The sequence below is a fragment of the Limulus polyphemus genome, unplaced genomic scaffold (assembly GCF_000517525.1).
Source record: "Limulus polyphemus unplaced genomic scaffold, Limulus_polyphemus-2.1.2 Scaffold1043, whole genome shotgun sequence".
Classification (NCBI taxonomy): Eukaryota; Metazoa; Arthropoda; class Merostomata; order Xiphosura; family Limulidae; genus Limulus; species Limulus polyphemus.
The window spans coordinates 41,880-56,881 of NW_013666653.1; the positions used below are offsets into that span (position 1 = coordinate 41,880).

The window sequence follows — 15,002 nt, forward strand, 5'->3', positions numbered from 1 at the left end:
TACTTCCCAAAGTTGACCAGTTAAGTAATAAGATATTAAAACATTTTTTTTTTTTTTTTTTTTTTTTATTATCTAAAAATATAGCTGTCACTGGGAGAGTTGTCTATTTGTCAATGTGGCAGTAAAGCAAGTTAATCATTATTGGATATTTTATCAAACATGCATACCAAGCATTCTTAGGATGAAAAAAGTCAACTATACTTCTCATGCACACATTTTTATTTGTTTGCTTATTTTTTTTTGGAATTTCTTACAAAACTACAAGGACTACCCATGTTAGCCATCCTAATTTTGAAATGACAGACTAGACAGAAGGCAGCTGGTAAACACTACTCACCACAAACTGGAACAGTTTATGTAAAAATTTAAAGTATGCTCATAGGAGGAGTTTCACAACAATCCCTCTCCTACCAAAAAAAAAAAGAAATGTGTGCGCATGTTAATGCCTAATTTATGATCACTGAAATAAGGAATAGTGGGAGAGATTAGTGCTTAACTATACTGAATAATGTTATTTAACAATCAAGGCTTTCAAAAGTATACCGATTATTATTATTAGAGATTCATAATGAAAAAGAAAACACCAACACAACTTTTACTTCACAAAATCTTTTTTAAACTTGTTTCTAGAGAATTCTTCTAGTTTTAGTTTTATTACTCAAAGCAAATTTTCAGAAGTTAAAAAAAAAAGCAAGGAAAACTCACTCCATGTTCTTCAATCTTCTCTGATAACCACGTATCCAGCTTCACATATTCTCGTCGATATGCCATACATGCTAAGTCTATAACAAAGGGAAATGAAGTAGAATTCATTAAGTCAGACAAAGCTTTCAAATCTTGTGTTACATCCAATATTCGTGATAGATGACTATGGTCATAATCTCCTCTAACACACCATTCAATCATAGCATGCATGACGATAGGTCTAACTGTGGCAGAATGGACCTGCAAATACATATTAAAACAAATAAATAAAAACTTATGCATACACTACAGTGACTATCATATGCAAATACACTAACTGTATAAACTTGAAAAACATTCACTGGCATCTTTGTATGAAGAAAAACAACAACAAAACACATATGAAGATTGATGCACAAGTTATAGATTTTGTAATTTTGACAAATAATTCTCCTTTTCTAATGATGGAATAAAGAGGATATATAGTATTAAGAAAGATAAATGTTAAAAATAGAGTTGAGTATCAATTAACAAAAGGTTATTCTGAAATATTAAAATACAAAAGCTACTAGTTTGATTTTTTGGCTAAAATATTATGTACATTATATTATCCTGCAATTTAGCTCTACTTTGTTATTGAAAACAACTGTTCTGCTTTTTGTTCATTATGTATGCTAAATAACCAAAAAATAATACCTAGAGTACCTTTATTAATAGCAATTTCCATAATTTTCTTTTGCTACTGAAGAATAATATTTTAAATGTCAACATTAAAGTCATCAACACTACAGATATTAGAGAAGTCGACATTACAAATATGTGTATGATAAAGTTCATTCTTTTGAACATTTTGATGATTTCTGAAGATTTTATTAATTGTTACATTTGCATTAAAACTACATCTTCCAACAATTTTCACACAAAAGCTTATATCAATGTGAAATAATCTGCAATTTTTTTAAAAACAAATAAATTACCAACTTTCATTGGAAGGATCTTTACTGCAACTTGTTAAAGAGCATAAATAATCAATTAAATAGCTGCTTTTTAAATGAAATATATTATAATAAAGAAATAGAAATGAAAGCTTTCATACCTCTGAATACCAAGCATATTGCAGAACTATAGCTGAATTGGGATGATTTTCTAAAAATATAGGAATCAAGTTGGACAAAATTTCTTGTTGTAAGAGGTGTAAAGGGCTCTGCAAAAAAAATTACATTCAAGTGCAAAAATAAGTGTCCATCTGCAAAATTTTCCTCTTGGTAATTCTCATTTCTAATACTTTAAAATCAGCTTTATATAAGAACACTAGGTTTAATTCAAGTTTTTGAAATGTACGCTCAGTTTTACGAAAAACAAAATGCTAAAAAAAATTCCAGAATTTCCTTCTGAAAGTTGAATATTTATTTTATTCAAAAAACTTCTATGACAGTAAACTAAAGTAAAGCACATTTTGTAAAAATATTAATTTTCAGAAGATATTTTAGTAATTATAGGCCTACAAAAATACCCGAAAAAGTATGAAAATTAATAGATACATTAAACATCCTCAAAAGAGACATTTTATCCTCCTTTTCTCATTCACCCAAAGTAGTACCAGATGTCGATACTGCTTGGGCTGCTTTTAAGATTCTCTTAAACTTGTACATTACAGCTAAACTGAAACAAGTTCTTCAACAAGCTGCAGTTACAAGGCAAATATTTTGTTAGAAATGTAACGTTTTAACGTAGAGTAGGAAAACTTTTTTTTTAAGGAATCATCATTTAATTATTGTTAAGAGCAGATTTTTGCTAGTGTGACAAGAAATAAGAGTTAATATCAGTTGAGCATAAATGCTAACACAGGTTATAATGACAAGCCAAATTAATATACCAGGAGTTTTTTTTAAAACTATCTTTACTACCCCAATAAATATGGTACTATATGCTCATCAATCATAACACAGCAAGTTCTACCTCCTAATGCAAAGTAAACATAGATTAGAAAAAAAAAAAAAAATGTTGGAATTCAATAATTAATTAAATTAAAGAAGATAAACTAATGGATGATATTATATTATTACATACCGAAATTTGTAGAAGACCCAAAGCCAATACATCAGGACAGTTTTGGATGGGAAACTTAAAAAGTTCTTGTACTGACCTGTAATAACCTACATCTGAAAGGTGAAGAAGAGTTTCTACCAAGTCCACAGACATCCTAGTAAACAGATAATTAATTTTTCAAAGTTTTGTTCGTACATTTCGAATTTTGTTGTTTTTAATTATCATATTTATACCAAACTCATTCAAATACCTCATTTTATCACCCTCTACCTGTATAGAAGTTTTCTTACTTATGGTCTGGTATGATCAAAAATAAGTAATTCTGGTTTTATACAACGAAATATGTATGTATATAAAAGTTATTACAAGTGTATTCTATTTCAAGAAGTTATTCAGTATTATAAGTCTGTTTAAAGATATTTCAAACTTTTTCACATTATTGCATTCAAATACCCATGTAATTCCCAACATTATACAGTAAAGTCTGAATAAAAGTTTAAACTAGAAATTTATGTGTTCCACATCCATAATAATATTTAATGATAATAATAAAACTACTATTTCTACAAGGTTTGCTTAAGACTACTACCAATTAGAAATATCTCTGTTCTTCTCTGGTGGGGGTTTTAAAATATCAGTTTCAATAGTGTTACAGCTGTAATCCAAAAGGCATAATACATCTGAGTTCTTTAAAATTTGTTGAAATAGTGAGAGCTAGAAAAGAAAAAGGAAAAAGAAACATTAATTAGTAATAATAATAATTTTATTGCTTTTTTATCTTTTAACTATTACTCCTTTTCATTAAGAGTTTCAAAATCTATATAAATACATTTGTTTTATTTCAATGCATTTACAAATTACAATTCATATGAAATTAAATTAATTTTAACGAAGTGAATTTTGTTCAATAAACTAAAATGATACTTTATTCAGGCTTAGTCATATACCTGTCCTTCAGAATTTCTCCAATGTCTAAATATATACTCAGATGGAAATATGTTATGGTCTAGTCCTATCATCAATGAATGCCACAAAAGTTTTATACCCTCTCTGTCTTTCACTATAAAACCAGAATGATCCAATTCCCATACTACATCCTTCCAATTCAAAGATGGTACCTAAAAAAGTAAAATATTATAATATGATAAAGGATACAAATTTAAAATTCACTTTATAGTCATACATTTACTAACATAAGAATTTCTTAATATCTTAGCTATCTGGTGCAAAAAATACCATAACATTTACTAGCAGATTTTCTAGAGAGAAAAAGAATAGAGCACTTGTGTTAGATCTACAGAGGAATAATAGTGTTCCTTTATTAGGAGATTATACAGAAAGAAAATTGTACATTTGAAAAGTTTTACTGAAAGATGAGTAGTTCTCAGAATTTATGCTCAAGGGATATTAAACCTAGCTTTGTTATTATGCAAAAATAAAGATTCACACATACTAGCTCATTAAGGGCTTGAACAAAAACATCCACATTCCAGTTGGAGTGTCCTTCTGACTTCTTAGAAACATCCCGCATACCTCTTGCCTCTACACCATATTCCTATAGTAGCATAAACCATTTACATATTTAATACTTTCATTTCATTTATTAGAAACTGCCAACTGCATGCGTAGGTGATGTTTCCAAGATTGTGAAATACACATTTCATTACAGCTTTATATTCTAATCACTTTTATACATTATTAATGATCTATGATAGAAAATTTCAATCTTGCACAAGTACATATCTAATATAGACTATATGCACTATCAATAAACAACACAAGCTTCTGAATATTTAATAACATACTAAAACAGTACATTTAACTATCATGCCTTTTTAGGGGCATCCTGACACAAGATGAAAATTGCACCATTGAGTTATAAAAATTACACAAAACTAATTTGTAGTCATTCTTTCACATATTAAAAACAAAAGAAATACCTAAGTTAAAAAGTATTTAATGAGCAGTTTTATTTAATTTTATACAACACACAAAACATGATATTAGATTGATTTCAGCCTGCTCAAAACAGAATCATTTGTTTGTAAATTTTCTTAATTCTTTTTAGTATATGGCTCTAGTAGCCACATAAAAGGAAAGTTTGATATTCTTAAATAACATTCAGCTAACTTGATCTTATAACTTTAATACAAGTATAGTTTTAATCGATTTTTATCCAATCACTATTTCTCAACATTGATTACTATGGTGATATGTACTTGCCTAGATCTCAACTTTGAAGTCATAGTCTAGAGATCTAAATACATAATGAAAGTTCTTTTTATTTTCAACTATATAAGCCAATATAACTCCCAATTCAATGGATATTCAGGTATAGATTGGAACAGAGAGATAAAAGATCTTAGTGATATGTTGCTGCCAAGATAGAGAAAAAAAAATTACCACAAATACAGACTTGATTTTTTTTAAAGTTGTTTTATCAATTTATACTTCATTTGAATCATATTTAGAAAAAATAATGTTTTTGTAAAAAAAGAAATGAGGTAGGCTTAATTAAATAATTTAGTACTTAATTGTAACAAGTTTCACTTCTCCAAAAAAGTCATAATATTAGGTTTTACCAGCCTAAGTAACTTCTTGAATGGGAAAAAGAAGTTCACTGAAACTGAACAAGTATATATGAAGATAATGTGTTTAAAACTTATTTGCATTGGAATGAACCTTCTAATAAAAAACAAAACAAAAAACATTTAAGGTGGTGTGCTTGTATTTTGGGCATTGTAAACAAGATGTTTTTATTGAACACCAAATGATCATAAACAAAGGCATTGCTAGGCACTGGCACATGGGTCCTGTGCCCAGATTCTATATGATAGTGCCCCAAATCCTCAGTTGGTGTCTTGCAAAATCAGAATAGAAAACCATGATTGATATCATACAAAAACACTTAAAAGTCTTGCACCTATGGGCCCAAGCCTCAAATCTTTTGAGTACTTAATGACACCACTGATCACAAACACATTAAAAGTGCATGCCTTGTTTTAAGAGTCATAACAAAAATACAATATACAGTTTTATAAACTAAAAACTGCAGGAAGTTTACAAAAATGAAGAAAGACAAAAATATGTAATAATATCTACAACAAAAGAACACGTTTTTAATGGTTTATTAAAAACCATATTACAATGAAATCTTAAAAGCCACAAACTTGTATAAATATCATATACAAATATTCACAAAAGCAGCATCATCTGCACTAATTTCTTATGAACTAGCTGTTACTAATGTGTGGCAAAGTTAAGACAAGCAACATATAAAAACACCTACCTGAAGTAAAATACCATCACCCAGCCCAGTATGTGTTCTTGCCATCAAGCCCAAAATTCTTGCCACAATTGATGGTGTGATCTGGTTCTGGCATAAATTAATCAAGTTTGACTTGCAAGCATCGAGGCTGAAAAACCACAAGATATTCATCTGTTTTCAGAATCAAATTACATCTGGTTACAGCAGAAGGTGTGTGTGTGTGTGTGTGTGTGTGTGTGTGTGTGTGTGTGTGTGTGTGTGTGTGTGTGTGTGTGTGTGTGTGTGTGTGTGTGTGTGTGTGTGTGTGTGTGTGTGTGTGTGTGTGTGTGTGTGAGAGTGAGAGAGAGAGAGAAAAAGCCAAAAACGTTAACAAAAAAGACAAGAAAGAGTATTTGCTCAAAACGTCAAGTTAATAAATTACTATAGTTTTTAAAGGTGATTTTTTTTTCTATAAAAGCCTAAAAGGATCTTTAGGTGGGCTGAGGATACAACACATTGTAGGGCTGAGATGCTATTTGTATTAGTAAATGACATGAATAGCAACTGTTTCAGTGCGAGCTGGATAAGGTTGGTAAAATGAAATTTTCAATTTTATTTCAGTTACTACATATCAGAAAAATCCAAAGAGCTACAAGACTACTGAACTAAAACTAAGGAACTGTAGTTGATGAACATAAACATATTTCATGACATTTTTAGAAACAAATTTCAATATAAAGTTAATGAACTAAAAATATTATAAATATGCTTATAAAAATACTGCTAGTTTCCTTTACAAATCTACATGTGTTAATTAGTTGAATACTTCTTTCACTGTTGGAAATAATTATTTTAAAACATTTTGAATAAGGAATACATAATATTTAAAGAACAATGTCAAAGCTTGTTAGATGGAGTACTTGTTCAACTTTTTTCAAAGTATGTTTCATGCATGTTTCAAATTATGTTAAACATCGTTAGAGATTCATACTTTGAGTACTTATTCAGAACAGGAACAAACCCAGGATATTGTACATGTGGGGAGTGGAGTACAAGTAGAGCTTCACTAGTATTACCAAGAAATTTATATTACTTTCACTCAGTTGAGTTATGATCACTGTTCATATATGTAAACAAGTGATTTTATCAATTATTCGACTAAATTCCTCAGCTCTACTTAATATTCATTTATATTGATTTTAATGATATAGAAAAAACATTGATGAAAAATTTGTTTCAGAAAAATTGGCTGACACATAAGGTCAGCAACTGTATTGTTACTAATAAGTGTATAAAAGAACATGGCATTCAAGTCAACACTTGCATAATATAGTATATGGCTGTGTCCTTTATCGTATAGTAGCATCTTAACATCTTTCAAAGTCAATATATTGTTAGTTTCTTCCACCACAACCAATAATGATAATAATACAGTAATTTCATTAAACATTGTTGTTATTATTACAGGTCCACATAGAATTAGGTTTGAGAAACAATATTCAAGAGTTAAATGTTAAGTTTGAAGAAAAAAAACATTAAAAAGTATGTTCAGAAAATTCCTAAATTATAATTCTCGAAACTCACCTTCCAAATAACTTCTTAATACTCCCCCCAAAGAAAAACATTCAAAAGGGATTCAATTACAAATCTTTTAATAAAACATGAATAATAAAAATACCTGAAAATCACAAGATCATTACCTTGCGGTAAAAAAGTACCCTATTTCTCTAACAAGGTCTACCACTGAATCATCAATCTAAACACAAAAGAAAGTTTGAAAACATTACTAAGAAAAGTCACAATAAAATAATGTTAAGAAAAACTTGTAACATTTCTTTATATAGATTAAATTGAGTAACAGATAATTTGAACAATAAAATACATACATATCCCATTTGTTAACAGATGAACAAAACTTATTTCAGGGCTAATGCAGATTCTATTTCAAGATATTAAATTTATGTTTAGAGAAAGCATTATTACTGCAACACTACGTGGACAAGACTTTATATATTCTTATAATATTTTTGTAAGCTAATTTTAAAATTACAGAAAAGAGCAAGAAACAATAATAAACTACTTCAAAATTTTTTACAAACCTTTACTTCAACTGGAGTTCAAGACAGAAATAGAAAAAGTGCTTTTCCTCTTTTTTAATATAAATTGCTTTTAATATTGTTTTACACAAATAATGTTTTCTCACATTCATTTTATAAGCACAAATTTCAGTCTGTTAGTGAAACTGAATCTAATTCAAAAAGTTAAGAAATATCTTAACAGCCTTATTTCAAAAACACATTCTTTCAGTTGCCAAAATAATAATAAAAAAATTAGTTTCAGACTAATAACAAGTACCTGTTCTGTAAATCAATATAGTACTGAACACAGAAAATTATATTCCTATTGGCTATGATGTTTTCAAATAAACAAATACAAGTACTGATGGTATAAAATTCAATGCAGTATATTGAGGAATAGGTATAAATGTCTATTTACTTATATATTTCAAAAAATAATCAAAAATTGAAATAAAAAAATAAGTTTTTTTAAATCTAAAATTGTTGGGATTGGAAGAGATCAGAAACTAGAGATCATTTGGGATGGGAGGAAAATCTGCATTACTCATTCCTGCATGAAGTAAATCCACCAAATTTCAGTTCAACACAATAACAACTCTTTTCATTATACATAACTAAAGGTCTATAACCATATTTTAAGACAAATTTTGAGCTGCACCTCTTTAGCCATTGTTCTTGACACAGAAACTGCTTTTTCCATAAAAATATCCTGTTTTGTGGGGTATAACAAGGGTGCCAAAATAACTGGTACTTTTTCTTGAGGAAAGTCTGACAAAAAGTAAACAAAAGATCAAGAAGTATTAGAAGGTCAATAAATGTGCAAAGAGTCAAATTAGAAGATTAAGGAAAAACTAATATTATGAAAAATGCTATTTATTAATGAAAATTGAAAAAATATATTCAATGTACTAGTAATTGCTAAACTTTTAAATACAATTATGCATTCAACAAACTGAGAATTTAAAAATATTGCACAATATAAACTGCAAAATATTTCACTTGAAACTCATTTTGCCTTTTCTTAGGTGTATGTCACAACTACAGTATAACATTGAGAAAGAAAACTATTTTCCCACAATCACACTATCAGATATTTTGCTTTTCTTGACAATTGTACAGTTAATTAATATGTAGCTAAAACACTTTTCTACTCCAAAAATAACAGAACTAAAATTTATCATAATTCCTATACTTAAGGCCATTTAGCATTTAAGAAGTGAGTGAAATTCCAGTTCAGTTTCTTCCTAAAGTGTATTTAAAGTACTCAATAAGTAAAATACTTTAAAATTTAAATTGTTTGAAGTATAAGTAATATACTAAACCATTAAATTCAAAATTTCTAAAATGCACTTTAATATATGCACTTCAAATAATTTTCATTCACATGCCATCTATTTTATTGTAAAAGTAGCAAGTATTAACACTTAGAACTAACTTTAACCACAAGAGATAAGGTCGCAATAGAACTATGACACGTCATGACAACACCCTTTATTCAAGCTTCTGTACTAAAAGGTTTGTAGTTGCTAGCCATAAGGTTTTCAGTTTGGGGAACCTAAAGTTTGTCTTCTTAGAGTCAAGTTTTAAAGGCAACAGCACAAGTTATTTCAATATTTGTACATTATTATATCATTAGGTATTTTAGCAATACATTTTTTTTTTTACATGATCAACAAATTTTATGATTAAAATAATCTTACTTTAAGGAGTAACTATTGCATCAAATATTTTTGTTTATTCCTAAAAGTTAAATTTACATTATATAGAAACAAATGACTAATAAAATTTAATTAAACCACATTTCACCCCCCCCCCCAAATTTCAACTTTGATCTTCATAATTAGGGTTAAGATTCTACTCCTATATCCATCAGAAGAAAACCTTTCCTCATTCCTAGCTATTGTCTCTTCCTTCATCTCCAGCATAAGAGAAGAAACTTTCCTCACTTATCACCACAAAGAAAGATCCGTTTTCATAACAACTTAAATCTGAGCAATGTTTGATGTAAAAATTCTCAGCAACTAGAATATCACTTAATCAAATTAGATTGGCAATACAGCTGTTATTAAAACCGATAATTAACCCCATATTTTATACTTATTATCACAAGATGAGAAGAAGTTTCAAACAAACATTAGTTACAATCAAATAGTGGAAATAAAATCAAAAGAGAAAGAAAGATGTAATTTTTAGAATATTTTTAAATTTTCTAACTCATTGTGCAACTTGCCTTCCCAAACTGTCATTTATTTTTCAAGACTGAAAATTTGAACAAGTAAAAATTCATAAATTCAATCACTTTGCTATGTCCAGTATATTTGAAGGAATAAAGTAATGAGTGTATAAAAATAATATAGTAAAACTATTTGCAAACATAAAAAAATATCATGTTTGTACACATTTTAGCACATTTGATCACATGACCCATGATTTTTTAAATCAAAACACTCATCTGGCAACTATAACTAACAGATTCATTTTTAGTTACTTAGTATTAGACTATACAAGACATTACTATTAAACTTTGGCACAAATGTACAAAGTGCTAAAATTTCATTACATATAATGCAATGTCTTGAAATGTTGCAAACTTGCCTAGTGTTATAAGTGTCATTTTTATTACTCTTACTTTTCTAATTTATGTACTGACAGAACAACAAAGCCTTATTTAAGATTTCAACAACAACTTAAGTCCCCTGCTCAACCAAAACCATGGTAGGCTGATATAGTAAACTTTTATATATTTGACTATATATATTTGCTGCATAGAAAAACAAACATTTATTGTTTTATATTTGTAAACAGTATAGTATGAATGTTTGTTTTAATGAAAAAATTAAAATGAGCACATCAAATTGTTCACATAATCCAGTGGTGTAGGAAGGAGTTGTAAAGTGGGGGTGCTTGGCTAGACATGTAGATGTTACAATAAGAGATTGAAAGAATGAGGAGCTGCTAAAAGCAACTCCCATGCTGCCAAAGGCAGCTCAAACTAGAGATGGGGAGGGGGGAGATGCCCTCAGAAAATTAATATAATAATACAAGTTACAGTTATTATACAAGTCAAATATGTAAAAGTGGGAGTGTTACAACATCCTTTGTAATCTATACTTTTACTTTGAAAACAGTTTGTTGTTTAAAACATCCAATTTCTAACTTTTATTTATTTTGATTACTAGAAAACAATTTCTCACCTCTTCTCAGAGTTTGCAAAAAAGCTTCTTTATCTTCACTGCTCAGCCCAGCTTTGTCTTTGGAAGTATGGAGGATAAAGATTAACAACAGATGAACAAACTCGGTTGAAAAATCCTGCAAGCTTTGTTCTAGACCTCCTTGGAATATGACCAACAAAATACACTAATATTTAATCAATTCTAACAAGAACTTCATACAACTGAATAAAACAGAAATTACTGTAAAGTTGATATTAAAAAAAACAAGAATCTTGAGCAATATTACATTGTGATCTTAATTTCTAAAGAAGAAAGTGATTCAAAAATATTAACTACAGTTTTAAAATTACTAAAAGCAAGATAAAAGATAAACCTCAAACTAAAGAAAAATTAGGTTTAATTTTTAGTATTCAGTAGATAATTTAGTCTCAGTTTCATAGTTTCAAAAATCATGGTTTTCAGTTCTTTAGCTGCTATCAGAATGTTTTTATCTTATTGATAGATTAGCTAAAAACCAATCAAGTCAAAGTAGATTTTCTTCATTCTATTTTATTACATGATGTATCTTTTTTTAAAAAAATGGATACTTGAAAGCAACATGAATTACCAATATAGTATAAAAAAGTAGTCTTATTGAAGTAGACCCATTTGCCCAGTCAAGTCTTAAATGTAAAAAATTAGAAAATTGTTAGGTTAAATAACAGAACACAAAAAGATTATTTTAAAATCACAAGACCAGCTCAGGCTAACTGAATTATTTGATCATAACTTGATCAGTTGTTTACACTGTTTCCTCTCTGTGGTAGTTGCTGTATTAATTGATTGTCTCATTGTTCTATAGGGCTTAAATGGCACTGTAAAGTAATAAAATTAAAAAACTTCATATTTATAAATTTTTTTTGTTTCACTATTTTTGCTAATTGGTGTCAGGGTAGAGAAAATAAGAAAATAGCTTTACAAAAAAAAACAAAAACTTAGTATTCACTTAGGAGTTTCTAAAGGTTATGCAAATGAACACTTTTGCTTAATCTGACTTAGAAGGCTTTGTAAATTCACAACTCTTTAGTAGACATACAGTATTACAAAATCAGTTTTATTTTGTTAGATGAAAGCTTGACAAAACATACACAGTATATTCAGAATTTTAGTACTAAAGTCCCATTATTACAAGGTTTGCTAAAATGACAAAGCCCAATTTCAGAGAGTTAAAGTTGAAACACACAACGATCAATTACCTGAGTTAGTGTAAGCCTGTAAAAGTTCTGGGATCTTCTCTTTTACAAATTGGATTGCGTAATTACAGATATCACCATGTGAAGAATGAAGAAGTGCAAGTCCAAATGCTACTTCTTGCACCTGGGTAAGTTTAAGCACTTTACTTAAATTTGGCAGAAGATGAGGATGTGGGTTTAAGCTCTAAAAGAATGAAATAGACTTACGTCCATACACTTGTATAATTCATTGAACAAGATCTGAACCGTAGAAAAAGAAGGAGCTTACAGGTATGCCAAACAGCATTTAATTTTTTCTACCACTAGAAACATACAAAATAAAAGCAAGCTTTTTGAAATTTGTCTAGTAAAATAAGTAATCAAAATCACCTTAGTTGTGAATAAAAGGTGTGGTCAAAAAGGATTGAGCATGCAATTTAAAAGAATGTAATTACAATTAGCAGTCAAACTGGTAGCTACACTTATAGCATTGATAAGAATTTTATGGCAAATATTCATTTACTAGTTAGCTAGGCCTCATTTTGTTTTACTCACCATCATGCCTCAAGTTGAACAAAAAAATGCAGCCTGACTAACTAATGAATGAATACTTGCTGTAAAAGTCTTATCAGTGCTGTGTAGATACCAGTTTGGCTTTGTCAATATACAATACAAAACCACAAAGAGTAAGATACATTCTATAGTAACCACACATCAGCTTTAGGATCGTAACCCTATTATTTGGAACAGACCTATACTTTACAGAACCAACCAGATTCTTTAAAATATATGGTGGTAGTTTTCCTCTCTAAAATAATGTTAATAACTTCCTTTATAGTAATGCCCTGGAAACTAGATTAACAGTTTCTTGTCATCACCCATGTGCACTCAGTACAGCTGTGTCAAGCATCATTATTTATGCTAATTGCTTAAGCTCATATCATGACACTAAACATTCCTTAAATAGGAGTATTTCATAAAATTTAGCAAATTTGTGCTTAAAAATTGGTAATGAATAATAACCATCCACCTGTACAATTCTTTTGAGAACTTGATAATGAAAATGCTAATCTAGTTTGATTGGCCAAACCAATACTTATATATCTGCACATGCTTTCACCATATAGTTTTGCTGCTCTAAATCAGCTGTTTTTAATACAAATTATGAAAACTAAAAACAGTCTACCTTTACTCTTGGATGAAGCTGTAGTAAAAATTTCAGACCAATAGTTCACTTGACTTTTTGCATAGGCATGTGCAAAGATTTTGGTCAAAATTGAGATTTTTGTTGAATAACTTGGTGACTTATATTTTGACCAAATTTGACACCTAATTGTAAAGCTTGTAGTGATATATCAGTGTACCAAATTAAAAAAATAAAAATTCCATAAAAGTTGAGTATATTTGTCAAATAAAGTTTCTGTACTTTCAGTTGGAAGAAAAAATTAAATCAAAATTGGAGATTTTATATATTGTGTATTTCTTAATGAATTGCCTTGAAATCTGGTATGTGAAGTAAGGGTCCAGTACAGCACATCCAGTGAAAATATGCTATAGTTTGGATTATCACAGTCAAAGCTACAGAAAGTGGGAAATTGCTAAATCAATACTCTTGATAATAATAAAATGTGTCCTGCAGGTTTTTTTTGACACACAACACACTATCATGCATCTTCATAAAACTTAGATAAACAGCTACTGTATTTTTCTAGCCTACAGCTGTAACTATTTATATTAGATTGTCTTTACAGGTGTAGCCAAGTCCTAAAGATTACAAATTTAAAGAGTTATAAAACACTTAAGCAAATTCAAAGTTAAAGGTTCACTTAAGGATTCAAGTTTACAAAGATTGAATAATATGTTTTTCCCCACTTTCAGTAAAACAAACCTAAGATTGTGTCCACTAAAATATGAATTTAACCCATTGACTACTGATCTGCCATATATGATATGGTCCACCTCAAGCAGTTGAATGTTTGTGTGTGCTGTACTAGTGTAAGGCTTGCAAAAATTCTGTGTGCATTTAGAGTAGTCACAGTCAATGGGTTAAGTATTGAGAAACAGGTAATATTATTGCTATCTTATATTTTTCACTAATATTTCAGATCTTTTAAAAACTTGTGGCAGTTTGTTTTACCACCACATTTTGAAATTTTGTTATGCTAAATATTATGTGAATGAGTATGATAAACAATTGAACAAATATCTTACCTTTTGATGATGAAAAAGTTTATCAACTGCACTACACAAACTTGACACAAAACTGGGCTGGCTTATTAATGAGCTACACTCCTGAATTAGGTACTGAATCTACTAAAATAAAGATATTTTAAAACAGAAAAAAACACTACAGGACAAATATATATATATGGAAAATAAATTAAGAAAAGATGCCAGGATTAATTAGTGGTATTTGAGAATTGTAGGCCTAATTGCAATCTTGAGGACACTCGAAACAATACAGTACACTGCATTTGAGAGTAAATTAATGTATTTAGAATCTCAATTACAGCAAGTAAACATTATAGCAAAAGTCCATGAAGTAAGGTGTGTGTGTGTG

At 29.0% G+C, this 15,002-nt stretch overlaps 1 protein-coding gene across 1 annotated transcript in view; it reads right to left on the bottom strand.

Annotated features, from left to right (window-relative positions):
* LOC106461843 (CCR4-NOT transcription complex subunit 1-like) overlaps positions 1–15,002 on the bottom strand; it is a gene marked incomplete at its 3' end in the record, with an annotated part of 54,932 nt that overhangs the window by 34,467 nt on the left and 5,463 nt on the right. The window contains exons 2-12 of the mRNA XM_013921704.1: positions 12,467–12,647; positions 11,253–11,390; positions 8,717–8,826; positions 7,681–7,736; positions 6,023–6,149; positions 4,187–4,288; positions 3,681–3,851; positions 3,323–3,447; positions 2,755–2,887; positions 1,781–1,888; positions 706–945 (exon numbers count right to left, since the gene is read on the bottom strand). Of these exons, the coding sequence (XP_013777158.1) occupies positions 706–945; positions 1,781–1,888; positions 2,755–2,887; positions 3,323–3,447; positions 3,681–3,851; positions 4,187–4,288; positions 6,023–6,149; positions 7,681–7,736; positions 8,717–8,826; positions 11,253–11,390; positions 12,467–12,647 (1,491 nt within the window). The remainder of the gene's footprint in view (positions 1–705; positions 946–1,780; positions 1,889–2,754; positions 2,888–3,322; positions 3,448–3,680; positions 3,852–4,186; positions 4,289–6,022; positions 6,150–7,680; positions 7,737–8,716; positions 8,827–11,252; positions 11,391–12,466; positions 12,648–15,002) is intronic.